This window comes from Pyrus communis, chromosome 10 (assembly GCF_041283825.1).
Source record: "Pyrus communis isolate YQ-2024b chromosome 10, ASM4128382v1, whole genome shotgun sequence".
Taxonomy (NCBI): domain Eukaryota; kingdom Viridiplantae; phylum Streptophyta; class Magnoliopsida; order Rosales; family Rosaceae; genus Pyrus; species Pyrus communis.
The window spans coordinates 9,177,073-9,204,831 of NC_142574.1; the positions used below are offsets into that span (position 1 = coordinate 9,177,073).

General features: G+C 37.6%; 2 protein-coding genes and 1 pseudogene across 4 annotated transcripts; 1 reads left to right on the forward strand and 2 right to left on the reverse strand.

Annotated features, from left to right (window-relative positions):
• Positions 1-4,158: 4,158 nt before the first annotated feature.
• LOC137729655 (uncharacterized) lies at positions 4,159-8,169 on the reverse strand. The gene is made up of 6 exons (XM_068468652.2): positions 7,807-8,169; positions 6,870-7,105; positions 6,527-6,785; positions 5,031-5,210; positions 4,774-4,929; positions 4,159-4,620 (listed from the first exon to the last, which is right to left on the reverse strand). The coding sequence occupies exons 1-6, from the start codon at positions 7,831-7,833 to the stop codon at positions 4,444-4,446; spliced, it is 1,035 nt and encodes a 344-aa protein (XP_068324753.1). The 5' UTR covers positions 7,834-8,169; the 3' UTR covers positions 4,159-4,443.
• A 4,657-nt stretch (positions 8,170-12,826) lies between these two features.
• On the reverse strand, positions 12,827-18,476 carry LOC137729198 (aminopeptidase M1). 2 transcript variants are annotated; one of them, XM_088678413.1, is made up of 19 exons: positions 17,988-18,476; positions 17,495-17,640; positions 17,301-17,403; positions 16,862-17,051; positions 16,681-16,774; positions 16,374-16,524; positions 15,997-16,101; positions 15,803-15,919; positions 15,540-15,653; positions 15,214-15,396; positions 14,758-15,076; positions 14,530-14,651; positions 14,357-14,454; positions 14,057-14,234; positions 13,868-13,982; positions 13,700-13,767; positions 13,509-13,586; positions 13,319-13,396; positions 12,827-13,153 (listed from the first exon to the last, which is right to left on the reverse strand). In XM_088678413.1, exons 1-19 carry the CDS (start codon positions 18,252-18,254, stop codon positions 12,968-12,970), a joined length of 2,712 nt encoding a protein of 903 aa, XP_088534539.1. In that variant the 5' UTR covers positions 18,255-18,476; the 3' UTR covers positions 12,827-12,967. The 2 variants fall into 2 exon arrangements, with proteins under 2 accessions (XP_088534539.1, XP_088534538.1); XM_088678412.1 differs by having other exon boundaries at positions 15,214-15,393; positions 17,988-18,364.
• Positions 18,477-21,420: 2,944 nt separating this feature from the next.
• On the forward strand, positions 21,421-22,566 carry LOC137727525 (putative carboxylesterase 12 pseudogene; annotated as a pseudogene). The gene has a single exon (XR_015951982.1). The product of XR_015951982.1 is annotated as a putative carboxylesterase 12 pseudogene (transcript).
• Positions 22,567-27,759: the final 5,193 nt, after the last annotated feature.

The window sequence follows — 27,759 nt, forward strand, 5'->3', positions numbered from 1 at the left end:
ATCTCTGAATGTTTGTTTTTTGTGAGTTTTTGCTGATGTGATCTCGAAGCATATATAAACAAGTTTGATGGTTGGGATCGTTGAAATTAGTTTCAGATAATTCGTATCCCATCAAAACGATAGATTGACTAACACTTGGAGTTTATTTATACTTTAATTATGTATAACATAAGATTTTGTGGTATTCACTTGTGCAAATATTTTAAATTGAAGATTGAATTCATTCATTGTATTCATATAGGGTCAAGGAGTGTAGCTGTAAAAAATCATCAAAATCGGAGTCAAAATAACCGTTAAATTATGATTTTTCGTTTATAACCGTCGAAAAGTTTTGTCCCGTTACTTGATCTCTGAATGTTTGTTTTTTGTGATTTTTTGCTGATGTGATCTCAAAGCATATACAAATAAGTTTGACGGTTGGGATCGTTGAAATTAGTTTCGGAGAATTCGTATCCCATCAAGTTCAATGGTGTGTGTGTATATATATATATATATATATATTTATTAAGTAGATTTAAATCTATTTATTTTGTACGTATAATTGATTGGTACACGGAATAGTACATCACGTGAGTCATTATAAAAATAGTGAGATATGTTATATGTGTGATAAAAAGTTAATAACTTAAAAAAAAAAAAAAAAAAAAATTCTCACCACTTCTATTAATTTTCATTTTCCCTCTCTTTTTTGTTTCCTTTTCAACTTTTCTTATAATTTTCACTTTTCCCTCTGGCAGCCTATGGTGCCTACCCATTTGTTCCTAATTCCCTCTCTTTTTTGTTTCCTTTTCAACTTTTCTTATCATTTTCATTTTCCCTCCCTTTTTCTTCAAAAAGGGCGGCACTGCAGGGAATGGAATGGAATTATCAATTATGGAATCGAATCAATGGATGCATATTAATTAATAATTATTATAGTTTTTATAAAATTTAATTCAAAATTTAATACATATATATATAATTATTATAGATAGTTAATATTTTGGGGGTAGAATTATTATAGTTAATATATATATATATGTATATATATTATAATTTTTAGGGGTATAAAATTGTTAAATTAATATATATAATTATTACAGTATTTTTTTAGGGTTATAAAATTATAAAAATAATATTCTGCTTATTGTGTATCGTGTTACCCACGTGTATACCCGAATCAACCCGTTATCTTAACATGTGCTTATCGGGTTGCTCGATAATGATCCGATTCGTTATCGTGTCGACCCGAACACCTGTTAATTTCGTGTCGTGTCATGTCGGGTTATCGGGTCGTGTCAGGAATTGCCAGGTCTAGTTTTAACGGAATATTCCCTAACGCCGTTAGGGTTCCACACGCGTGCCCGTGCGTCTAGTCATGCCTTGGCCGGTGCGTGGTGGCGCGTGGGAGGTCAGAAAATTATTTTAAAAATATAGGGATGTTCGTGAGGTTGAGTAGAGCACGTTAGTATATTCAAACACTCCATTTGAGCAATGTATGAGAAGTTATTATCTAAGGTTGGTTATGTGCATTAAATTGACGTTTTTATAGTTGTTTCGCATATAGGTGAGGACTATTCGGAGGACGAGCGTAGCCACGTGAGGCTCGGGGCTTACAATCCTTCTACGTATCAGTGAGTGGGCTTTTGGTTTTCCGTATATACCTATATACTTGAGAATTTTTCCAGAAAATGCAATTAAATGTTTATATGTTTTTTTAAATGCCATGCATAGTGTTTGCATATTTAGTTATGCATTAGTAGTTGCATATATGTATGCTTTGGTGCTGCGGACGCACAGGTAAGTCAGGTGAGTATATTGTTAGTTATAGATATGGTGTTGATGAGATTGAGATATAGCTTATAGTCCTGCACCTCGGTGATTGTGCTCCGCCAGAGTAGGGCTTAGCCTTCACGTGATCGTTCACCTCCTGCACCGTACGCTCACCTTGGATCCAAGGCATGTGCCAGCCTGTCGTACAGACCACTTTAGACGGTTCCAACTCGCAGGTGACTTGCGATACTTCGCACAACCTTCACGTGATCGTAGCATTATAGCGTATTTATTTACACCCAGCCTGTCGTACAGACCATTGTAGGTGGTTCCGACTCGTGTGTAGGATAGTGGTTGAGGAGCTATAGTTTCAGCCGTACAGGTCACTTTAGGTGACTCCGGCTAACGTGTTGATATTATCAGCATATTATGATTTGTGTGTATCTCACCTGCTTGATGCTTATATTGTTGATTGGATATTTTGGCACTGCATATATCTGGCATGGCATATTTGAGCTTTATCGTTTTTAGCATGATTTGATATACAAGTATGTATAATATTTTCTGGAAAGTATACAGGTTTTCTGAGAGGGGGTTTTTACTTGATATTGAAATGGTTTGAAAAACAACGTTGTTTTTGCCCATTCACGTTTTCTGTTTTCCGCCCCTCCAGGTTTTAGGCAATGAGGACGTGGGTGAAGACAGAGGCATCGAGGCATTTCTGAGAAAGCACCCTCCATGTAGGATTTTCTAGTTATCACTTGTGTAGTGTTTGTTTATTCTGGACTGCACCTAAGATACTTGAACTTTTACTTTGCCTTTTTATTCTGGACTGCACCTAGATCACTAGCACTCACTGATCTCTTTATTGTAAATTATCCTGTTGACTTTATTTCCTCGTATTTTCACTCTTTTGCTTCCGCACTGTGCACTTGGCTACGTCACCCTCACGTGACGACCAGCACGCTCCACTTTCAGATTCGGGGTATGTCAGGGGATGAGTTTAGCCTCACAATGGGCTAGCAATAATGTGATTCAAGGTCATTTATTAAATATTATTTTCTCTATTTTTAAACACATTCAAAACATCTTAAAAGACGTGTAATGCTGATTATAAAAAAAAGGTCTTTCGCATACGGATAATAATATGATTAAATTAATTATCAAATGATTGGTTTTTTTTTTTGAACAAAGAATATTATCTACACTAAGAGGGAGAGTGTGCTTAACCTCATAATGGGCTAGCAATAATATGATTCAATTAATTGTTTATTAAATATTATTTTCTTTAATCTTAATGAAAATGCTATAAAAACTAATTTTATTATGTGAATTCAACTGCTTTTATTGGTTTATGAAGAGTTTCTTCTAGCATGATCTAAAATTATTCATTTACTTAAAATATTTGACTTTCCTTTTGTCAATTTACGCATATAAATACATTTAAAACGTGTAAGTCACGCGTAGCACGCTTTGATTCAAAATATGTCTTCTGCACGTGCTCATGAAGGCTAGTACATTTGTAAAACAAACACAAGTTACCCTAAACTGCTGATTTCATCTCTAAATTTCAAATTAGCTTTTGATTTCCCTCTAATTTTTTTAATTAAAAATTAAGGACTTCACTAATATTTTGCCGATTTTCCCTACTGTTAGTTTTTCATTTATTCCACCAAATTTTTGTTAAATGAAAACATAAGCACAACATATAAGGGTAATTTGGTCGCTTCGTTCTTTAAAATAATTGAAAACCTTAGATTTCTAAAATGTCAACCCGTGCAAATCTGTGTAATTCTATAGCTTTTGTGTCTAAAATTTTAGCAAATTGACGTTTTGTTCTCAAAGAAGAGTCACGTGGTGTGCACGTGATAAGAGTTAAAATTAATTTGGATGAAATTTATGAAAAACTAAAGATAGGATAAATCAGCCAAAAATATTATTTTTAGTTCTTGATTTTCCAATTTAAAAGTTTAGGGGGGTAAATTGAAAGTTAGGTGAAAGTTCAAAAGGGAGATATGAGCAATTTACTCTTCTCCTTTTTAAGAAACTTACGCACAACTGAAATGCCAATTCTATAGTATTCTAAACTGCCAAGTGAGCCCATTCATCCATCATGTGTTTTAATTTTCTTACATGACATCGCGTGATTAGCTTGAGAGATTGTCATTTTAGCAAACCCAGTTGAATGCAAGTTCTCATCAACCGAGCCCCCAATAGGCTAAAACATTGTATCCATTTGGTTTTGGCACCCCTTAAAGTTGCAAGAGGACCACCACAGCGTGAGGCTCCCTCCATGGCGACTCACTGACTCAGGCGGCCGGCGATCTGTACTACAAACTGCACTTTTAAATTTTCAAAGATTTCCATATGGTTTCATAAAGAAAATGAAGTACACAGACAAAACAATTGCAAGGTGAAACTGCAACTTTTTCTATTGATTTAGCTCAAATACAACAACGATATTTCTCGTAAACAAGGAGAGGATAAAGAATCAATTGAATATTAAGCGAGTGGCAAAGAAGAAACAAAAATCGACTGTCAGAAGCTATAACCAAAATTTAGAAGCTGCATCCAAAATTTCCCAAAATTTCAACAGGGAGGCGTAACCTGTTGGCTTCTGCGGTTGAAGACGAAAGATGAAAACAAAAATGTTAAAAGAATAAAGCGGTATGTACATCGCCTCACTGCTGTTTACCTTCTTCGATAATCCACACTGAGGAACCTTTCATACTGTGTTCCCGCAAGTGTCTTTTGGACATCACCCCAATTCTCAATCTGACTAGATAAGTTACCTTTGTGTATCTTCACCTGGCGACTCTTTAAATCCCTTTTTGGAACCTTGAGAAAATCTTGAACGTCAAGCAACTTCTGCAAACATACAAAATTGAAACTTTCAGAGGTTGGTATTCTTTCTTTTCTACCCTTTTATCGGGGCGCTGACAAAAATACTGGCACACACATAATATTTTATCGCAAACAACAAGAGGAAATATCAGTTTAGTGTTCATATGGTTCTCTTACAGTGCGGTTTTTTACGATATCCTCATAGAATAGGATAATATGCCGGGTGCTCTTCAAATATTCCAAAGCTTTCGTACTTGTATCCTCTACTTGCTTCAGGTTGGGTATCAGCAAAGTTGCATTGATTATAGGCTTGTATTTTGCAAGTATCTCTGCCTGCACCCAGAACATGTAATAAGTCTGTATGTCAAGTCATAAAGAAACAAGCAATTGACATTTACGTAGAAAGCATGCATACGAAGGAGGGAGAGACAGACCTCGTGAGGAGAATGAACATGAGACTTGTGGGTCCCATTCAGCAGCTTTTTATCTCGGTCATACAAGTTTGCAAGCACAGAGATCATCCTCCGTAACAGGTTTCTCCGAAAGAGAAAGATAGCAGAAACACCTCGTGTATTGAAGTACTCTACTATTTCTTCATGATGCTGCATCAAGCCCTGCATAAATTGTTGCAATATTAATTCGCTGGTCGGTGCATAAAACAAAAAGAAGCAGAGAAAAACACAATAAATTATCTCATGAGCTAACTTACGCGTCAAATTCTACCTAGAACAAGGAATCGAATACAAAAGTAAAGATAAATAATGAGTTTCAGGCCAATTGCTAATGACAAACAAATTTGGATGGACATTTCAATGGACCAAATTAAATTACAAGATGGACATTCTAACTTAACCCAAATCCCAGTTCGTATCAAATTTCTTTCCAACCAAGACTTGCATCCATGTAACTATCATACCAAGCAAGCTTGAAATGTTACTCAGCTCAACCCCCTTCGCTAACAATAATTCTTCAGTTACAGTGAGATGGTCCTACACTTCCAAACAAAAGGTTTTCATTACTTGGAGGGCATGCTTCTCTCAATGAAATGGAACAATGTGATGAACAATATCTAGATCCATCAGTTGCCATGAAATCTGTAATGTATCATCCCTTTGATAACCCAAATTAGGTTACTTGAAGGCTGGCTTCCTAATAGGCACATCGGTTGCACTCAGGACAGGCAGTTTATGATGATAATAGGGCTGCCTACCTCTCTCAAAATACAAGTGTTGAGCATTCATGCATCCATACATAATCTAAACGAGGCATTGAGTACCATTAACATCAACTTCTTCTGACGAATAAATTTCGTGGAAGCAGCGTAACTCTGAAGTGCTACACATTTAGCATATAAAGTTCAAGCTTAGCAGCAGTGCAGAAAATTTGTAGAGAGTACACATTTAAGCAAACTTCAAGCTTACCAGTTATCCAGAAAATTGCACTGTCTAATTTCAGCCATCTCTAAACCCGTCCTACTAGCCACCGGTGAGATACACATGAAATACGTGCATGATCGTCATTAAGAGCATCATACTTCCCGATCATCGATGACCCTAGAAGATCATAAAGAAACTACCCTATCCAATCCTACATACCCTTTACCACTCTCCACGAATATGCATTTAATATCAAAACTATAACACAAACTTCCTGGAAGGACTTGCTATACATTTTACTATAGTATCTGTAACTGTAACAACTTACGAAATAGGTAGATGATAGGGCAATTGAGTCCTTGGTGTTACTTTTACTAATAATAACTGGCTGTCAAAAACAACAAGCTAGGCTGAAAACTTCCTGTCGAAAATGAGTAAAACATACTGAACTGAAATGCCATTGTCTCTCACTCAAAAACCCACCAAATAGCTAATTAACAGAAACAAAAAATAAAAATAAAAAACTGAAAAAAAATGCATGAAAAAGCACCGACCTGATTAAGCATCCACTTCAAGCCAACTGCAGCGGTGCATTCATTCTTTGAGGCACTACTCAACCAATCTAGATTATAAAGTTTGTCCAAAGTCTCAACGATTGTTGAAATATTACTTCTCCTAACTTTCACAGAGAAAATCTCCCCATTTGAGCTTATGTTAGTATGATTATTCAGTAGCGTCTCAAACCACCCACTCCCAGATCTCTGCATCGACAAAATTGCGAAATATCGCACAGGATTGCACGCACACTCAGCCCTATTATCCACAAAAAAAAAAAATCTAAATCATTGCATTTCAAATGGAACCCAAACTTGAAACTCCAACAGATCAGTAGCATACCTGCTATAAGTATGGGGCTTTGGGTAGTGCATATAACGAAATTCCTCCGGCTCAACATCAGGATGTGGACAAGGCCTTTGAATCACCTGAACACTTGAAAATCCGGACTTGGTGCGGGTGCTGACTTGCTTTAAACAAATTGAGCAAATATAGACACCACAGACCATTGCAAACAGCACGACAATCATCCGCAGCACCAATGGAGATTTCTTTGGCGCCTTTATTAAAAATATATCCTGCACTCCATGCATTAGGCAATGCAAAACGAAGGTTGAATAATAAATTATAAAAACGACATGGGTAATTAGTCCTAATAAAGGTCCAAACTTTACAAGTCAATCTGATCGACATCGAGCTACCCAGAAGTTTATAAACAGTAAAGTCGGCAGGAAGAACAAATGACATGGGTATCATTGCCATGATCCAAAAAAATCCAGGATTCATAAATTCACATGACTAAGCAGTTAAATCACGGTCGTTAAGTAAAACAACAATAGTGTAATTAAGATTAATCCTAAAACTAAAAACATGACAAGGGTAATTAATCCTAAAAAAGTTCCAAACTTTTGAGTCAATCTGATGAACAAACGGCATGGGTATGAATGGAATGATCCAAAAAAATTCCCAGGATTCATAAAGTAACATTATTGAGCTATTAATTCAGTGATTAAGTAAAATAATAGTGTGATTAAGACCCCCTTTCCTATTTAAAAAGGAAATTTGGGTTTGCCTGAGCTAGAATACACAGACCAAAAGCAAGCAATAAATAAGGATAACAAACTGTCAAAAATTTCAACACCCAGATCGGGAAATTCACATGCAACCCCTAAAAATAATCAAAAGGGATAGAATCTAATACCCCAAAAAAATTAAAGTTCCAGGGGAAAAAAGAAAAAAACCAGTTAAAATTTGAAATGAGGAGCCGGCAAAAGCAAACCTTGAAGGAACAGGGATTCTCAGCCATTGTAATGGGAGCTCAAAAGGCAAGCATTCCTCCTCCTGCTTTACTTTTCTCAAAAACCCACAACAGCCATTAATTCAAAAACCCACAAACAAAAAAAAGGAAAGGAGGAGAGAGAGTAAAATCTGTAGATTTTGATGGGGTTGGAGTTTTTTCTCGTGAAGAACACTATGATTCGATGCCTCTCAGAGACCCGTTGCACTTGCACGCTCTCTTGCCCTGCTTTTTCGTGTGTATGTTTTTTTGTCCTTTTCGAATTTTTGCAGAGATTTTCTATTCACCGAATCGTTTCTCGACCTGTTGGTACTTTTCTGCAGTAGACGGTGGAAACGGCGTCGTTTGCTTGATCTTCTGGGCCCATTAATTAAGGAAAGAGAACGACATTAATGTTTGACGATTTCCTTTTAGTTGACCGTTGGTGCCGTTTCCCGACCGGAAAATGTCTTCAATTATTATTCAAGTTAATTAAAAGTTTTGGTTTTTTTTCATTTAATCTAAACCACCTATTAACAAAAAGATAATGCAAAGAATATCATTTAGTTTTTAATTTAATTTAAATTATGTTTATAAATCAAATTTTGCAAATTTTTGATTATCATGTTTATTTCTTATTAATATAATATTATTTAGTTTGTAAATTTAATCTTTTTAGCATTACTCTTAACAAAATTCTTTTCATCAACTAAAAGATGATGAAAGGACAATTTATTCGCAAAATTCTCTTTAACGTGTTCTTCCTCTCGGGCCAAGGTCAAATATGGGCTTCTCTCTGCTTGGCTCGCTGCCACACAACCCAAATATGGGCCTAAACTACTAGTTTTCTTGTTTCCACACTTCAACAACTAACCTTGTTTAGACTCTGTCTATTGGATTAATTTAGTGACCTGCTGTTCATAAATCCGTCAAAAAAAATATACTTTTTCCCCGCAATCCATTTTCCATAAATTACGATCCAATATTTTATTTTTTATTTTACCGTTGACATCTTTTTGTAGTCCCAGAGCTACTCACATTGGTCTCTAAAGCAACTCAAATTCACTACGCTAGTTGTATATTGTATCATGTGTTCTTGCAGGTACATTTTTTTTTAATTGGAAGTTGATATCAATCGAAACCTAAGTTTCGAATTAGTGCCTTTGAAACCTGACGTTTTCATAAAACAATACATCCATGTAAAACCTGAAGTTTTTCATGCAAATTAAACCAAACCATGTTTTGGAACCCGAACATTCCAACTTTGATGCTTATGGAGGTTTCTATTTCCCATAGCACCAAACAGAATCTTGTATTCATTGGATTGTCAGACCGTCACAAGTTCAATTTCGCTGACATGGAAGTTTCTTACATAAACTACTTTATGTGGGTACAAAGCGTGAAGCTCCACTTGACTATCTAGAAGCTAAGAAACCATTGAAGCCAACAATGACATGAATAAAGCTGAAAAAAAGCCTCCACCATTATCTTCATTCAAAAACTTATGCCTGAAACATTAGAAACAGAAGTACATTGCTAAAGAGAATTCCATGACTTTTTGACTCGTTCAACGGACCATTCAATAATGAAAGACGATATTGCTTGAACCAAAACATGATTGAAACCTTTATGTCTATGAATAGATATAATTTTGAAGTTTATAGAATCCGATTGAATTTCAATTGGAGAAATTTTTCTCGTCCTTCTATACCTCTAACATACTCCTGAAGGAAAAATGTAAAGAATAGAAGTTCACGAAACACAAGTGTAGGTGTCGCTTAGCAATATAAACTCAAATAAGAGTATCGAATGAGCATGGGGTGTCATAAAAGATGGCAAAGTTATACAAATAGTAATAAAATGGAACATGATTGAATGAGATGTAATTTTGAAAAGAAAATTCAATGATATAAGGGCACTAAGACATTAAGGTTCCCCTTGAACATACATACGAAATTCCATCAACGTAGAGTGCACCTATAACTCAATTGAATTTCTTATAGGAAGGATTCCAAGGATAACCTGTACCTCGCAAACTATCAAGAAATAATTTCGTCGAAAATGTTAAAATATATTTTAACATTTTTCAACTACTTTTGTTTATTTAAGCAACCAGCATCTTTCAACTACTTCTATTTATTTAAGCAACCAGCATAAACATCATAGTTTTATCCTTGCTACTCCAATATAAAAGGTCAAAATATATTTTAGTTTTATCAATAATTATATGCTTCATATCAAAATTTAGCTTCAACTCATGCCAAATTGCATTCAACCTAATTGTAGCAATGGTCCTTCTAACATAACTCATTTTGACAAAATTATGACGAAGTTGACGAAAAGGACCATAGTTATATGTTTTGATGAGCTGAGTGATGTGATATAAACTAGCACACAAATTAAACCCTCTTATTGACAATTGTAGTAAAGATGTAAGTAGAGATCGTTCTAGGCCAGAGATTAGGAGGGATTGCTAATCTATTCTAAATTGACTTAAAAACACAAAACTAGGCTTAAAAACACTTAACTAGACTCAAAGAACTCAAAACAAACTAAAAAGACTCAAAACAGCACAAAACAACCAAAAAGACTCAAAACAGACTCTAGGACTTACTTTGGACGAAAATTGAATTGGTTTTGACTCAAAACACTTAAAAACACACTTTAGGACAGATTCTAACTAATTTGACACAACAAAGTAAAGGGGATTGGGTTTTTGACGAATTTAAAGTAAAAACAAGTAAATTGCTGAAACAAACTAAGTTTAATACGAAATTGGGTGAATTAATGGGTGATAAGCTAGCTAGAGGGTCCTTCTCTACACATGACACACTTGCATACAAATTGATTTCCAGTTGCTTTTCCAATAAACCATGAACCTCAACACCCCAGATTAACCGTGACATCACTAATTAACCCTCAGATTTTCCTTAAGTCATTGAATTGGACGGACAACGCATCGGCAACCAAATTATTCTTCAATAGTTCCCTACATGAACAACATAATAGAGATACAATCAAAGATCATTAAGCCTTGTGAAAATCATAATCATTGACAAGGCATTCGTAACTATGACATCATGATACTCATGCCAGGAATTCAACTTAACACGATCGTGACCAGCGACCTTCACTACTTGTGAATATAAGTTCATAACGATTATGTGAAACTCCCTTATATTCTAGCATGAAATTCATGCATGCAAACTAAGTGTGCACCCTTAATCAACATACAAGAATAAGTTCTTAATCCCAACAGTTAAGCAAATTGCATTCATGATTTATGTAATCAATTCATATTGTAAATATAATCATGGTTTTGAATTCTCCTCTAGCTAAAACGAGTGTAGCCTCTCATTTTCACAGCAAAACAAAGAAAACTTAATTTAAACATTGAAAACAAAGATTGAATACACCTAGAAACGCTCCAACAATCCAACTTGAATGGCCAAAACGTCCAAGGAGTCTTCTCTCCTTCTTCTTTGCTGCGGCACAAGGGTGAATGGGTGAATGTATGGTATGGCTGTGTGATGGATGATTGAATGGTGAAGGGAGGTTGTGGAATTGTGGTGGAGGGATGGCTGAATAGGTGAATGATGAATGGTCCTCTTTTGTGCGGTAGATTATGTAAAAATAAAGGGATAAAGGGCAAGGCAGTAATTAATTAATTAGGGAAGGTTTTAAGACTCCAAATCCTCCAAGAAAAGGGTAACAAATTAGAATCCCAAGAGGAAAAGAGAAGGAAACCTGCGGCAAGGACAGAAAATAGGAAACAGGAAAGGGAAAAGTGTTGCCTTGCACGGCAAGGAAAGGGAAAGGGAGAGTTTGTGCGGCAAGGACCCTTTGGCTGGGAAGGCTTCTAGAAAACATATTTAAGTGTCCCAAATCAATTAGGAACCCCCCTTAACAGCTAGAAATTAAGTAGGAAAGATTAGGATTGACTAAGTCAAAATAAGGAAGTTTGACTCATGTTTCCTTCTTTGTAGCTGATTCCTTTTCTTCCAAGTCTTGAATTAATTTCTTCCATCTCTTTAGCAAATTCCTAGCCTTCTTTGATCTTCAATTTCGTCCATCCACCTTGCTCCAAGCACGTGCTAACCATTCCAAGCCCAAAACTGCTCCAAAATGCTCCAAATTGCACTTTCTTGCCACTTTAGCCAATTGGACCTACAAACACACGAAAATAGCTCAAAATACTAAAATAACTAGGAACTAACAACATAAATGTAAGATGACAAGCTAACTAAGTCGCATAAATATGCTCCTATCACTGAGGGATACCAATTGTAGCAATGGTCGTTCCAACATAACTTATTTTGGCAATTTATATTGAAGTTGACGAAAATGATTATAGCTACACATTTTAATGAGTCGAGGGACCAATGGTAATTAATTTTTAGTTAAGGGACCATTGCTCCAATTTGATTAAAATTGAAGGACCATTGCTACAATTTACTGTTCATTTTAAACCCAAGGTTTGGTAGGTAGTTATAAATTTATTACATTTGATGCAGGTTTACAATACATTTCGCGATCATCAAGAATCAAACATTCTGCAACCGCATATGAGGGATGTTATAACAGAAATATCTAAAGCATGTGAAGCTTTTCAAGCGTAGGAATCAGCTCCTTCTATTGATGGTATCTTAGCCTTCTCTTAACCTGCAGTGTGCTGATTTCTTATGGTGTTCTGAAGGTTGGACTAATTTTTGTAACAGTAACTGCTGCTCGAGCACTTGAGTCGGTAAATACAAAGATTTACATCCTAAGGCTCTGCTCATGACTGTTGTCGATTATAGTTTGAAAACCCACAGCAGAGTGCGGACTGTTTTTCTGGTAACACCTAAATGACACTGTCCAATTTGTCACTTGTCACCAACACTTCTAAGTAGCTCATTGACATCTTCTAGTGTCACATTTCTGTCCCAAACATTTGGTGTGTATTTTCAACTTCAGAATCAAATGTCATCGATGTACTATTTTGTAAAACTAACTCGAATGCTCCTCGATCACTCTTGCGATGTATTCAAAGTTTTGGGTTTCGATTTGGAAATCATTAGGTGTGTATTTGCAATCATTACATATTTTACAGATGAACTTATCAACGAACCAGAAGGCAAAGAATTGCATTCCATGAATGCTTCCAGCATGATTATAAGGCTAGCTAGTCTTTCCTGTATGCCAACTCGTTCAAAACATCGGCAAGATCTGTCTCACCCTGAATACTCTGAACCCAATTGGCGTTAATCTGCACATGCTCCATGCTCTGCTTCAAGGTTCTGGTTATCGAGGGGGTCGGATGAACCTTAAAGAACTCATCTACTTCCTTAACCTTTTCAAATGAAGCCAACTGCAGAGGAAAGTAACGCCGAATGAACATGAAGGTATAAGAAAAGAAGGAATGGAAAGGTATTATGTAGCTAATTTATATTGCTTGTGCAATCACGGATTAAAAATACACAAAAAAAAAGAAAAAAAAAAAAAAAAAAAAGGGGTCTGAAAGGCCAGAACGAACCGGTGAAACAACTGCACTAACAAAGCTGGCAATTAAAAATCCAGAACCCCAGGTCTTAGAGATGTGCTCCCAGTTATCCTGTATTTTGGATATCATCCAAAAGGCAAAATGAATCGTATTAACAAAAGTAGGGAAAGAATAGAAATACATTTCATAATATGCTCTTCAGAAACTAGTGCTTCAGAATTACCTTCAACCACGTCAAAGCTGTTTCCCGTCCTTCACTACTAACAGAATATAGCCCACGGGCAGCATCCTGAAGGCGGACCTATAAATATAGATGCCGATTGCTTGAAATTTCTTTGAGATGCTCTAATAATTATGTACTTATAATTACAAAATTTCAACCAGCAAATATAAGACATAAGTAAAATCGGATACCTCAGAAGACAATAAAAGGTTGAGAACTTCCAGTACTATGCTCGGATCTGGACAAGATGCTAATGATTCTACAGGCACAGAGAGAAATCTTATTCCCATGACATAACAAATTAACAATCTCAGATGTTAGATCAGCATCCTTAATTGTACAAATGAATTAGTAGTTACTTATAATGCGGTTTTTCTCCTCGCTTAGATCAGCCTCTCTGTAAACTCTAAGAAGAGATTCGTAGCCCCATTTGTTAGACATGCTTACTCTTTGCATTACCGCCACATACACTGCCTGAAACAATAGTTAATCAGGAAAGTCAAAAGCTTGAATATAGTGTTTAATTAATGGTTTACATCCAAAACAACCTTTCTTATGTCGGGAGGAAGGACTGGCGTATTTCGGTTATCCAAGAATTCACGAAAACGTCTACTTGCTTCATTAATTGTTGGGTCATGTCCAAACACAGCAAGGGCAGTTAAAATTTCTCCTCTTAGCATTGAATCTAAATGGCTCTCACCAGGTTTAGGCTCCCAACCAAGCTTTCTGTAGATAAATTCAACATACATATAAACTGTTAACAAAATAAATAGAAAGAAAGAAAAAAAGGAAGCAAATTTAGTGGACAGTTTGGTACTTGCATAGTTAAAAAAAAAGAACAAGCTTACTCTGCAGAGTACTGGAAAAGGCTAATAAACGATTGTTTTATGAGATTCAGTAGCTCGGGTACAGCATCAGCCGCAATTCTTGCCAGCTTATAACATATCTGAGAAGTGAAGATCAGAGTCAGACTCAAACCATATACACAATAACCTAAACACAGAGCATAGGTGATCATTACGGCAATCAAATTTGACAGCACTGTATAGTCAAGTTCCTCTCTGTAAGCACCCAACAACGTAAGCAATGAAGCAAAAGACTGCTGGCGAGCCATAGAAAGGGCAAATGAATCATCCAAGATTCCTGTTGAAGGAAACAAAATGATATAAACTAAATACTTCCATTTTTCACTATCATAGAGATGCAAGTTTGTGTGTGCGTGTGTGTGTGTGCATAAAAAGACGATTACCGTATCTGTCGGTTGCAGACAAGTCTTTCTTTTCTATAACATTTCTAAGTGCAGCTAAAAGTTCATCTGAATACATCACCCTGTAAAAACCAGTCTGATCCAAGTTGACTTTGATCCAACTGTATAAGGCATTGTTTTTATTGCTTGCACTTCTACATCCATTCTCTGCTAGGAAGCAGCCCAGAAATTCTTTTAGGTCGAGACTTTCGGACTTGTTTCGTAGTAGGAAACTCTTGTGCACATCATATGAGCCACAGCATAATGTTATCGGCACAATCCATTGCCCATCACCTTGGGAACCACTCAAGTAGAATTGTGTCTGCCGTTTATTAATTTACTTATTAGAATTTTCCAAGTACCACAGAATAAGGCTTAACAATATGCATCTGAGCTCCAAGATGTAATTTAAAATTTTGACAATCAAACAAAATTTTCAAGGAGGCAACACAAGGAAACCTGGTCAAATTGCAATTTCTGATCTTTCACTTTGACAGAAATAACAGGGTAACCCATTTGCTGAGTCCATGAATTCATTAGCTTGTTCACAGGTTCACCAGATATCTCCTCAAGGGCAGCCCATAAATCTTCTGTGATTGTATTTGAGGAAGCATGCTTTCTTATGTATGAAGCAAGTGACTTCTGGATGCATTAAAAAATAACATGCAATTAACCAAAGTTCAAAAGTTCAATTAAAGAATAGAGACACACATCAAAAACCTTTCTCGTATTGTATGAAACCCAAAAAAAAAAAAAAAAAAAAAAAAGAAAATCAAAGAACCTACCTGGAAGTATTCCGCACCAAGATAGCTTTGTAGCATCCGAATAATAGAAGCTCCTTTTCTATAACTTATTGAATCAAATATTTCATCAACCTCAGCAGCATGATTGATCTCTACCTGGCCAAAAGACCCAAGATTAAAACATAATATACCAGTTACCTGAACACATGTATGCTTATACCCTTCATTAAATAGTGTGCTGAAAGTATAGTGATGAATACTACTATTTAAAGCCTGTCATGCACGAAAGACATATGTAAAAGTACCTCGATGGGGTGAGATTCTTCAAGCCCATCCAGCTTAAGACCCCTAGCACTTTCATCAACAAACTGAGTCCATACTTTCCACTCTGGGAACAAGCTATCAGTAACTAAATAGCTCACCTAATGACGTTTAAAATACTTAATTAAAGTCCAAAGCATGTAAAATAACAAGTACAACAAATGAAGTTAAGTGATACCCATGTTGCAAATCCCTCGTTCAGCCATAAGTGTGTCCACCATTCCATCGTTACAAGATTGCCAAACCACTGGTGTGCCAATTCATGTGTCACAGCAGTTGAAACCTTTCAAAATCAAAAAAGAAATGTATATTCATATATACATTTCATTTGGGTTTTAAATAAATCAATAGGGTAGTGCTATCAACAGGCCCATTTTTACTTCTCACACACCCCTTTCAACTTTCGGCCTTCAGATCAAATGAATTACGAAGATTGATGGACAAAAATTAACAAGGGTGTGTGGGAGGTAAAAACAGGTGTGTGAATAGAACTGTCCAATAAATAAATAACTACATATCATATGAACCAAGCTAAATGCTGAAAGCTAGAGTTACCATTTGCTTGTTGGCAGCTGCAGAATTTTGTTCATCAAAGAGCAAAGCTGATTCTTGGTACGTAACTAAACCATAATTCTCCATGGCCCCATGAAAATCAGGAATTGCAACCATATCCAATTTGGGCAAAGAGTATGGCATAGAAAAATAACTGTAAAACTTTTTCGTCATTGATTTCATATTGAGTGTTAAACAACACATCGTAGGAACGGGAGGGAAAGAAACTAGATATAGTCCATAACAGGCATTAAGTGTAATTGCAAATTCGAATATGAATGATTAGTAATTTTGTGATCCATAAACATACTCTTTGTAAAATTCAAGAGTCCTGACAGCAAGGTCCAAAGCAAACTTCCCTTGGTCTGCCCTGCCAACTTGACAATATACCCGCACTATGACCCCTACGACGAGATAAAATGTGGCACCATCAAGAAAGGGTTGCGGTTGCACTAAATACACACACAACAAGAGATTGTCAATGATTTTACCATCAGAAGTATGATCTTCAATATAATCAAACAACCCAACAACTATGGCCACCAAATATGTAGACATGATTGGTGATTCTTGATATGTAACTGTCTTCATATGTCCATCCACTTTTTCTTCTACAACTGGCATGTTGGAAAGAGCTACTAATTCGGACGGAATGTCATCCAATATAATCTTGAATGTAGCCTGTCAATCAAAGTTCCAGTAAGAATAAATGGGGTGAATGCAGCAGACCCTCAAAGTTAAACAATTTAACCAGAACTAAAGGATTGATTTCTTATCCATACTACCATCCCATAACCAACATATCTGTTTCCTCCTACACTCAAAGCTGCAGTTAGAAGCCATGTTTAGTATCCAGAATCGATTTAACAAAATAACTATATACAAATGTAAATCAATATTTTTATTCTACTGTGTACGCAAGTGAGAGACCTTCCAAGCAGGTTCATCCCAACATGGAAAGCACCGCCTGGCATCAACTGGTTGAAACTGCGTAACTGCCATATTTTTCTTCTCACTGTTATGCTCATATGTACTGCACCATTGAAGTATAATAGGCACATTGATAGATGAAAAGGAGCTATACAGACTGTATAACAAATCCGGAATTCAAGGAACGTCCTTACCTTCTAAAAAATCCCTTAATCTTGTCATTCAAAATACCTTCAAACCCAATAGCCAAAACTCCCAAACCAATCGGAAGTGTCTCTCCAAACTCCAAAACCAAAACCCCGTCTTCGTTGAATACCTCAACTTTTGAAGGCTTATAGACCTGCTCAAACAGTCATTTACTCATTGTATGAGTTACTTTTAACACTATTTTGGTACAGCTGAAATAATCAGATAAACTTATTAGGACTTTCAAATTAAATTAAATGAGATAGCTATTTTCCAATCCATCTTTCCTTTTCCTACAGCTTTCTAATTAAGCAGCAACCAAACAAGGCAGCAAAATCACTAATCAAGGATTGATTAATCACTTATGGGATAAGTGCTTCCGAGAAAAATCACTTTAAAAATCGATGAGTGTCAAGTACCAAATCATCCAAGCTAAAAACGATAAAAAAAATTGTCTGAATTGAGGCAAATAATAAGTGCACCGATGATCAGTGGTAGTACCTTGGAAGAGTGAGTGAAAGAGACGGAAGCGGCATCGACGGCGAGCTCGGCAGCGTTGAGGGCGATGAATCGAGTATCGGAGACGATATCGAGGTCGATGGCGACGGAGCCGGCGAATTTGCAAGCGATGAGGTCGGGTTTCAGCCGTATGGAGTATCGCTTTGGCACGGCGAATTTCGGAAGCCGCGGTTGGCCTTTGAACTGCTCCATCTCCGCCTTCGTGTCACGATAGTTGCTCCTCTGTTCTGTAAGAAGCAGAATGATCATAGGAGAGATTAACGTCGTCCGCGCAAGTTAAACGTCAAAATAGGAGGTAAAGTCTAATCTTTACTCCTTCCTCTTTTGTTTTTTTTTTTATTTTTTTGGAAAAGAAGTACGATATTTATGGAAATAAGAGAAATATATGAACCGGAAATTTCAATTTGGACAAAAGAAAAAGAATGCCCGGCATAATTAACAATATAACCATCCTCCAAACAATACAATCATAAAAAATTAATTAAGAAACATCCTCAGTTAAAGCATCTTAGACTAGAATTGGTGGGTATCCACACCAAACCATCTCAGCCGCACATCCAAGTCTAGCACGCGCGAGTCTATCTGCTACCCGATTTGCATCCCGACAAACATGCAATAACATTGTCAGATGAAAGGAACCTAGAAACTGATTGATGTCATTAATTAAAGGCCCCATGTTTGATGTATCTACACCTCGACGTTGCATAGCTGCCAAAGCTATTGCAGAATCTTCAAAACGAAAAGGCCTCCCATCTAGAAATAGTTCCAACACGAACATTACAGCCCTTCCAGCTGCCAAGAATTCCACCTGAAAAGGAGATGTAGCGTGATCAACAGAAGCCGAGAGCCCAGCTAAAAAAATTTCCGTTGTGATCCGAATGACGGCTCTAACACCACCCATGCTCGATGTGGATGCAAATTTTTGTCTTCTTCTTATTGGACAAAATTGCACCTACAAAGGTCAAGGCCAAGAGCCTTACGCGCCCACGATGAATTGGGGGGGGACTTTGGCCGAAGAACCTGATGTGATATAAAATAGCACACAAATTAAACCCTCTTTTTGATAGTTGTAGTATGTGAAAGTTGGAATCGTTCTAGGCCGGGGATTAGGAGGGACTGCTAATCTACACAAATTAAACTCTAAATCACTAAACTAGACTCAAAAACAGAAAACTAAACTTAAACTGACTCAAATAACTCAAAACAAGCTAAACTAACTCAAACAGCACAAAACAAGCAAATTGACTCAAAACAAGAACTAAGGAGTGATTTGGACAAAAATTAAACTAAGTAGACTCAAAATACTAAATGGCGGGTTTGTTTGACGAATTTAAACTAAAACAAACAAGTTACAGAAACAAAGTAAATTGATACGAATTTGGGTGAATTGATGGGTGATAGGCTAGCTAGAAGGTCATTCTCCACACATGACACATATGCACACAAATCGATTTCCAATTATTATTCCAATAAACCATAAATGACAATGCCCCAAATTAATTGTGAACTGCACAAATTAATTCTTAGAGTTTCCTAATTTCATTGAATTGGACTCAGCGACGCAATCAAATTATTCTTATCAAGTTCCCTATATGAACTGCATGATAGAGATACATATCAAAGATCATTAAGTTCTATGAAAATCATAAGCATTGATAAAGCATTCATAACTATGAAAAGCATGATAGTCTTGCCATGGATTTACTTAACATAATCATGACTAGTGACTTCCACTACTTATAAATATAAGTTCAATGGCAGATTGCACAATCCATGGATGCAAGTCACCGCTCAAAACCCCTTCTTCTCCTTCCTTCCTTGCTTGCGGGTAGAAATCTCGATGTGGCTCGAGAGTAATCTTGTCTTTTTTACCCAAATATTCGCGTGTCGCCTCTATAATTTTCTTGATTATTTTTGGCTCCACACTCGAGTTTTTTGACCAAGCACCATCGAAATTACACTTTAACCACTCCGAGGGTGATTGACTCCATTTTTGTCGGTCACGAGACCGCGATACCTTTGGTTGTTTATGAAACTGCTGGAAAGAAACCATCCACTCCTCCGCTTGCAGCACCACCTCAGTGCACCCTAAACTCCTCTCCATATCAAGTCGTTTCGCGCCTTCCACAAGCTCCAAAAAACCATCAGCAATAGCTAATTATATTCTCAACCTTTTAGGCCTCGTCTGGTATAGACGATTTGATTAGAAAGAAGAGGCTTACTTCACAATCAATTTCTTTCTAAACCCCAAAATAAAGAGTCATTCATACACCCTTTCAACATTTCCAGAGTTTAAGGGTTTGTTTGGAATTGGTGTGATGTGCAAAAAGTGTTGTTTTCAAAAGCAGAGCTGCTTCTGCTTTATACTTTTTTGAATTTATGATTTTGATAAAAAATAACACTTTTTTTTTTCATTTACCAAGCACAACTTTAGCTGCTTCTGCTTTATACTTTTTTGAATTTATGATTTTGATAAAAAAAACACATTTTTTTTTTCATTTACCAAACACAACTCTAGCCTAAACTTAAAAAAAAAAAAAAAAAAAAAAAAAAAAAATTGTTTATAAGAAAATGTCAATCACCATCCTCCATATTTACTCACTGGTCTTGGCCTCTCATTTTTGGTGGAGCTTTGGGTTCAAGTTGATCTTAAGCCAAGCCCAACATATTAAAAACATTACATGCAAATGCAATAGAAAACAAGATAGTGCTTTCAACTTGTCAATTTCCACTTCTCACACGCTCTTCTTAATTTTTGAACAACAATACATACAGAGCATAAAGGTGGTACATCTAATGGAATGAGGATCCTATTAGGATCCTCACTGGGAATCTTCAAATCGTGTCCGTTCATCGTATTTTGTGTGAACATAAATCATTTTAAATACTTTTATTTAAAATTAAATATGAATAGTATCTGATAAAAACTGACCGCACGATGTACGATGAACGGACACGATTTAAGAATCTCCAAGATGCTCACAAAGAGGATCCGGAGAGGATCCTCATTCTAGCTAACGTTGTCTTTGCATATGTGGCAGAAAATCTTTGGTCGACAGAAGCAAATTGTTGAAATTTACAGAAAAGGAACCAGATCATGACCGTTGATCATATATCGTGCGGTTAGTTTTGGTTAGGTACTATTTATATTTAATTTTAAATTTTAAATTTTAAAAAGATTTATGATCGTACGATATACGATGAACAATCACAATCACCAGATTCCTAAGATCCCAAAAAAAAATCCGACCGACAATCCTTCTTTGAAATTTGCATCCATATGCTGGTGAAACGCCATTTGTAGACCTTCTCAACCAACCACGTATTGTTCCATTTTATTATCTTACGCAACAAGTCACAAAGCATTCACTTCATTGTCTTCCATAAAAACCCCGAAAACGCGGTCCCAAATACAAGACAAAACAAAATAGTTTACCCAAAAAAAAAAAAAAAAAAAAAAAAACAAAATAGTTTACCCAAAAGAAAAAACCAAAACAAAATATCTCCGGCGACTCCGATGGACTCTAAACCCTCCAGCGAAGTATCATTCGAGTTCCCGACCGTTTTCCGAATCTATAACGACGGCCGAACCGAGAGACTCAAGGGCACCGAAACCGTCCCACCCTCCACCGACCCGAAAACCGGGGTCCAATCCAAAGACATCGTCCTCTCGCCACAATCCGGGCTCTCTGCCCGCGTCTTCCTCCCCAAGCTCCCCGACCCGACCCGCAAACTCCCTCTCCTTATTTTCATCCACGGCGGCGCTTTCGTCATCGAGTCCCCCTACTCTCCTCTCTACCACAACCACGTCGGGTTACTGGCTTCCGAAGCCAACGTCGTGGCTTTGTCGGTGCACTACAGGCGTGCCCCGGAGCACCCACTCCCCGTTGCTTTTGAAGACTCCTGGGATGCAGTCCAATGGGCCGCGGCCCATTCCTCTGGTAACGGGCCTGAGGCCTGGCTCAACGATCACGTTAACTTTGACCGTGTTTTTATAGGTGGTGACAGCGCTGGCGCCACTCTGACGCACAACGTGGTGCGCCAGGCCGGGCTCGATGGGTTGAGCGGGACAAGGATAGTGGGGATGATTTTGTTTCACCCCTACTTCATGGATGACGAGCCCGATAAGTTGTTGGAGGTTATTTATCCGACATGTGGTGGGTCGGATGACCCGAGGGTGAGGCCGGGCAACGATCCGAAATTAGGAGAGATTGGGTGCGGGAGGGTGTTGGTTTTTGTGGCTGAGAAGGATTTTTTGAGGGACAGGGGTTGGGCATACTACGAGGCGTTGAAGAAGAGTGGGTATGGTGGGGTGGTTGAGATTGTGGAGAGTGAAGGGGAGGACCACGTGTTTCATTTGTTCAACCCAAGTTGTGACAGTTCTGTGGAGTTGGTGAAAAAGGTTGTTTCTTTCGTAAATCAAGACTAAGCTACCCGCCACCGCCGTAGCGATCGAGAAGATATTGGATGCTATGGTGACAGCTTCTTGAATTAATCACACAATAACGGTTAGATGTTGTAATTTTTATGTGTTATAATAAGAATTATCCATTGTATTATAGACTATAGATATACAAGCATATATTATCTTCATCAAAGTTTCAGTTTTATTAAAGAGAATTTTAACGAAAAATTCTCAATACTTTTTAGGACACCAAAATTGCATGCTATTGGTAGTCTTTCATTAACGACATCCATAATTTGGACGCTATAGATTTTTATTTTTATTTTTATTTTTTTGACAATTTTTACTTTACTATCTTTAAGTTTTACCAAAATCGCACTTTACTATACTTATTTTTTTGTCTCACTTTCATATACTTCTGTTATTTTTCCTATCAAGTGATATGTTAAGTGATCCTTTTGTTTGCAAACAAGAATACTGAGAAATTATACTTTCATTGATAAACAATCATAACCTTATTTTCTCTCGTTCTGGTGAGAGTTCTTTTCTCTCCATGAGAACTTTTTGCATTGTTTGTGTGTGGGCTTTCCCAATCTGATTTTAGTTCAGCCGTCGTCCCTAGCTGTGACCAGCATCAGCGACAACATCTAGTTCAATTCCCATCTATTTTGTTTATATTTCCCATGCTATATTTTGATCCTCCATCCCATATGTTGTTGTTTTTCCTTGCAATTCTAAACCCTGATCTTCAAATTATCTGTCCTTCCTCCCCTTCATCCATGTTTCAGACAACTAATTTCTCCCACTTCTCTTATTTCTTTCCATTATGTTCTCGTTTCTTTCTTTATTTTTTTCTCATCCCCTAAAATTGCTTCATCCCCCCTTGTTTTCACACCAATCTTGATATGCAACTACATCTGTTAAACACGTTTTGATGCGGATTTGTCGGAAGGTGCATAGAGCTTCGATTCGGGTGTTTACACCACCACCTTCTACTTGTGTGACTTTGTTGGCATGGATGCATGTGGTTTTCCCATCGGCTTCCTTATCAGTTTCTTTCGTGCCTTGGTGGCGGATCGTCAAGTGTTGGTTCAAGGATGATGGAGCTATATGTTTTCCTCTTCCTGGGAATTTGTCTGATCGGAATTTAGGCTGCAAGATGATGGAGAATATGTGGTGTTATGGTGATGGCAGGGGTATAATTATTTATGTTGATGCACAAAATCAGTGAGGACTTTGGTACAACAGAAAGTGTCAAGTTTTTGACCTTCGCTAGATTGCTCCGGTCACCAATGTGGATAAGTATGTAAAGAGATAGGGACAGGGAAACAAACACAAGATGTACGTGGTTTACCCAGATTGGCTACATCCATGGAGTAAAGGAGTTCTCATTAATTGTGAAGGGTTTACACAAATACATAAGTTCAACCTCTCCTTTAGTGAGTTCTAGTGAATAGTTTAGTACAAATGCCATTAGGAATTATTGTGGGAGAATGATCAATTTTTATAAAAGAGAGTTTCTAGTTTTGTTTTGACATTAACACGTATCGTGCTGTGATTGGCCTCTGATTTTGACACGAGTTGTACTGTGATTGGCCTCTAATATCGACATGTGTCGCGTTGTGATTGGCCTTCTGGTTGGAGGAAAACTCTTGTGGGTCTTTGACGGTATATTGTTGACCGGTGCTCAGTAGTTTCGGGATTGGTCAAGTATGGTACAAACAGTGCTCTCCTAAGTTCCCGAATTAGGGAAGTTCCTTGGTTGGGGACTTGCAAGATCCAAGCCATTGAGTAATCATGAAACTTCTAAGTATTGAAGCGTGATATCATTTGCATTTGCCTCTGCCCTATAGGTAGATGTGACCTATTCTCTGGAAGTACTTTTCCTCCATCTAAGAATGATATCTTTAGCTGATGTTGACGCACAAGGTAATGTATCACCTTCATTTGAAGCTTACTTATAGTTTCGGGCTTGGTCAAGTGCGATACAAACCCTATAGTAGGAGTCCCCTAAGTTTCTGAGCGAGGAGATCTGCCCAAAGAGGTAACAAACAAAGTAAGCAATCAAAGTTCTAAGTAATCAATCTTAGATTGGAAGTTTTATTTCGGGTTCTGGCTGATTGTTCTCATTCTCCTTGTCTTGCAGACCGCAACAAGGACAAAGAAAAGGACATGGATAAGAGATGATATGAGATATTTTTTCTTTTGAAGAAGTAACGGATGAATCGGCACGTGTTGTTGTACTTGTTGACTTTCAATAGGCTTATTCTTGAACTGGGTTGGAAGGTTTTCCGATTTCCTCCAAAGGAGCGAGCAGACTCAAGAATTTGAGGGTCAAAACAAGTCTGTCAAATCTGAAGTACGTTCGATTCTGATGATATGGGATATTTCTACTGTTGACAAAGTAGTGGATGTGGTATGTAGAGGCTTTGTTCTAAGGCGATGATGCTAGCAAAAGGCTGTTAAAGCTTCTTGATCTCTTCAATTAGAGTAACGATGTCGAGCTTGGATTTGACTTAGACTCATTCGTCTGGATTGTGCGGTTTTACAGGAAGGGCGTCGTGCTGTACTGATCTGTTCCAGCTCATCGTTGAACCTTCTGCTTTAATCTTTTGTATAGCAGAAGTGGTGTGCAACCTTTGCAATTAAATGGTCATTCAGAGCACTACTTCTTGGCGACTCATCCATGCTTGGCGGCTGCAGTGTAAAGAGGCAATATCGTACTAATAGTTTTGAGCTATTTGTCGAAGGAATTCATGACCTTAACAACAGTTGAGGATGAGTACTTGAGAGCAATGCTAGGCAATCAACCATGCAAAGGTTCTGGGCAATCAGTTCCAAATCAGAAGTTTGATTTCAGGTTCCGACTGATTGCTTCCTTTCCCTTTGTCTTGCATGTAAAAGAAAGGGCAAATGAAAAGACAGGGAAAAAGCATGATATGAGATACTCTTACTTTTGACCCTGATGATATGAGATACTTTTGCTCTAGTGTGGTTGGTTGGCAGATGTATTATCGAGGGGGAAGAAAACAAAGTATTTTGAGAGGCTATATTAGGAGTGCCCTTTCAGATATGAGGAAGGGTTAAGTATTTTTTGCAGGTCTGCCTGGCTATTGAGGATGAAGGTCGACATATATAGGAATTCTTCCAACAATAAGTAGTAATGTTGTTCTTTTACCCTTCTCGGTCATAGCAATGTAGTGGGAGCTGCAAGGTTCACGTGTTTTAACTTTGTCAAAGATCTTTGACAAAGTGGTTCACGTTACCTGGAAAGCTGATGTTACGTGTGAAAAGCGTTGACAATTTTTATCCTAGAAAATCCGGTTCTCGAGGTTCGGAGAGCGGTGCACCTTTGATTTCTGGAACTAACAATCCTGCTGGGGATCTGGTTCTCGAGATTCGGAGAGCGGTGCCTCTTTTGATTTCTGAGCAAGCAATCTTGTTGGGGATCTGGTTCTTGAGATTCGAAGAGCGGTGTCTTTTCGATTTATGAGCAAGTAATCTTGTTGGGAGTGCTTTCTCGGATGTGAGGAAAGGTTAGGCATTTTTGCAAGTCTGCTTTACCACAGAGCATGGAGGTTGACACACATAGGGATTTTCCAGTTATTAAGCAGTGGTGCTGTTTCTTTACCCTTGTGGGTAATAGTAGGGTAGCTGGACCTTCAAAATTTACGTGTCTTAACTTTGTCAGAGTTCTTTGACAAAATTATCCTTGGTATCCGAGGAACTGATGTCACATGTGAAGATTGCTAATAAATTTTACTCAGGAAAATCTGCTTCTCGAAATTCAGAGAATGGTTGTTTAAGAAGTATGTTCATAGAGTTATTGCTTGTAGGAATTCCTCCTTTATTTTCGTACTTCTGAGATTTATTGGACCTATTTTTCTTTCATCATTTCTGAAAATGTCTGGTCCGTCTGACCGTCGTTTGGACTTAAATGCTGTGGAAGACGTAGCCATGTCTCCTCAAGATAACATATGGCGCCCATCCTTCTTATCGTCTACTGGTCTCCTTACCATTGGGGACTTTGTGATGAAGAATGACATGATCGCTGCGATGGTGGTCAAGAATCTTCTCACTCCCAAAAACAACAGATTATTTTCCAAACGGTCTGATGAGTTGGCCGTTAAGGATTCTCTGGCTCTTAGTGTTCAGTGTCCAGGTTCTGTGTCTAGTATGGCCCAACGTCTATTTGCTCGAACCCGCCAAGTTGAATCGTTGGCAGCTGAAGTGATAAGTCTCAAACAAGAGATCAGAGGGCTTAAGCACGAGAATAAACAGTTGCATAGGCTCGCATATAGCTATGCTACGAAGATGATCTAAGGGTCAGATTTTAAATGATCATCAGAGGTTTATGAGTTTGTTCGAAAGGCATTTATTGCCTTCTACCTCTAGGGCTGTACTATGTATTAAAGCTCCAAATGATCAACCTCTGGTGCCTCCTCTTTCTGGGGTTCTGCCTAGTACTGAGGCTCTAAATGATCACCTTCAGATGCTTCCTATTTCTGGGGCATTGCCAAGTGCTGAGACTTCTCATGAGCAAACTTTGTGAAGGCCCTTTCCTGTTTGTTTGTTTTGATTCATGTGTATGCACGTATTTGTAATTTATCGAAGATATCAATAAATAAGCTTTACTTCATTCAACATGTTGTGTTAAATACACTAAGGCATCCTTTACTAAGTTCTTTGAATTTTTTCTTTTGTTGGAGTTTGCAAGTTGAAACTTCGTGTGTGGATCCTGTAGATTGAAATAGTGCTCCCTTAATTTCCCAAGTGAGGAAAGCTTCTTAATTGGGGACTTGAAATGTCCAAGTCACTAAGTAGTCGCGAAACTTCCGAGTATCGAGGTGTAGTAGCATATGGTAGGAGTCCCCCAAGTCTCCGGTCGAGAGAGTTGATGAAAAAGGTGTCTTGCTAGTAGTCAAGTTTCCAAATTAAGAAAACCTCACCCTTTTCTTTTCTAAGTGGTAGTTCAAAACCCTTTATTCATATTTTTTTTGAAGGTTGTTAGGCCCAATGGAAAAAGAGAGCCCTAGCCCTTTACAACTTTTTTTTTTTTTTGAAAATGGTAACCAGGCCCGAAGTAGAAGGCCCAGTCTTTGACTAGGTTTTTCTGTGCCCTAACTACACAGCAGGTCACGTGCTTCTTCCTCAGCCTGTTTATCTTCTCTGCGCAGCTCCGATTGTTCTCCTCTGTAACTCTTCAATATAACACCATCCTTTGTAGCTTAAATCGCAAAGCCATCTTCATGAAAGTTGTTCCTTAACTTGTGAACTACAACATAGCCAAAATTGAGATTCATCGGAGCAGTACAAATTCAGAAATCCAGGCATGATGAGTGACTGTGC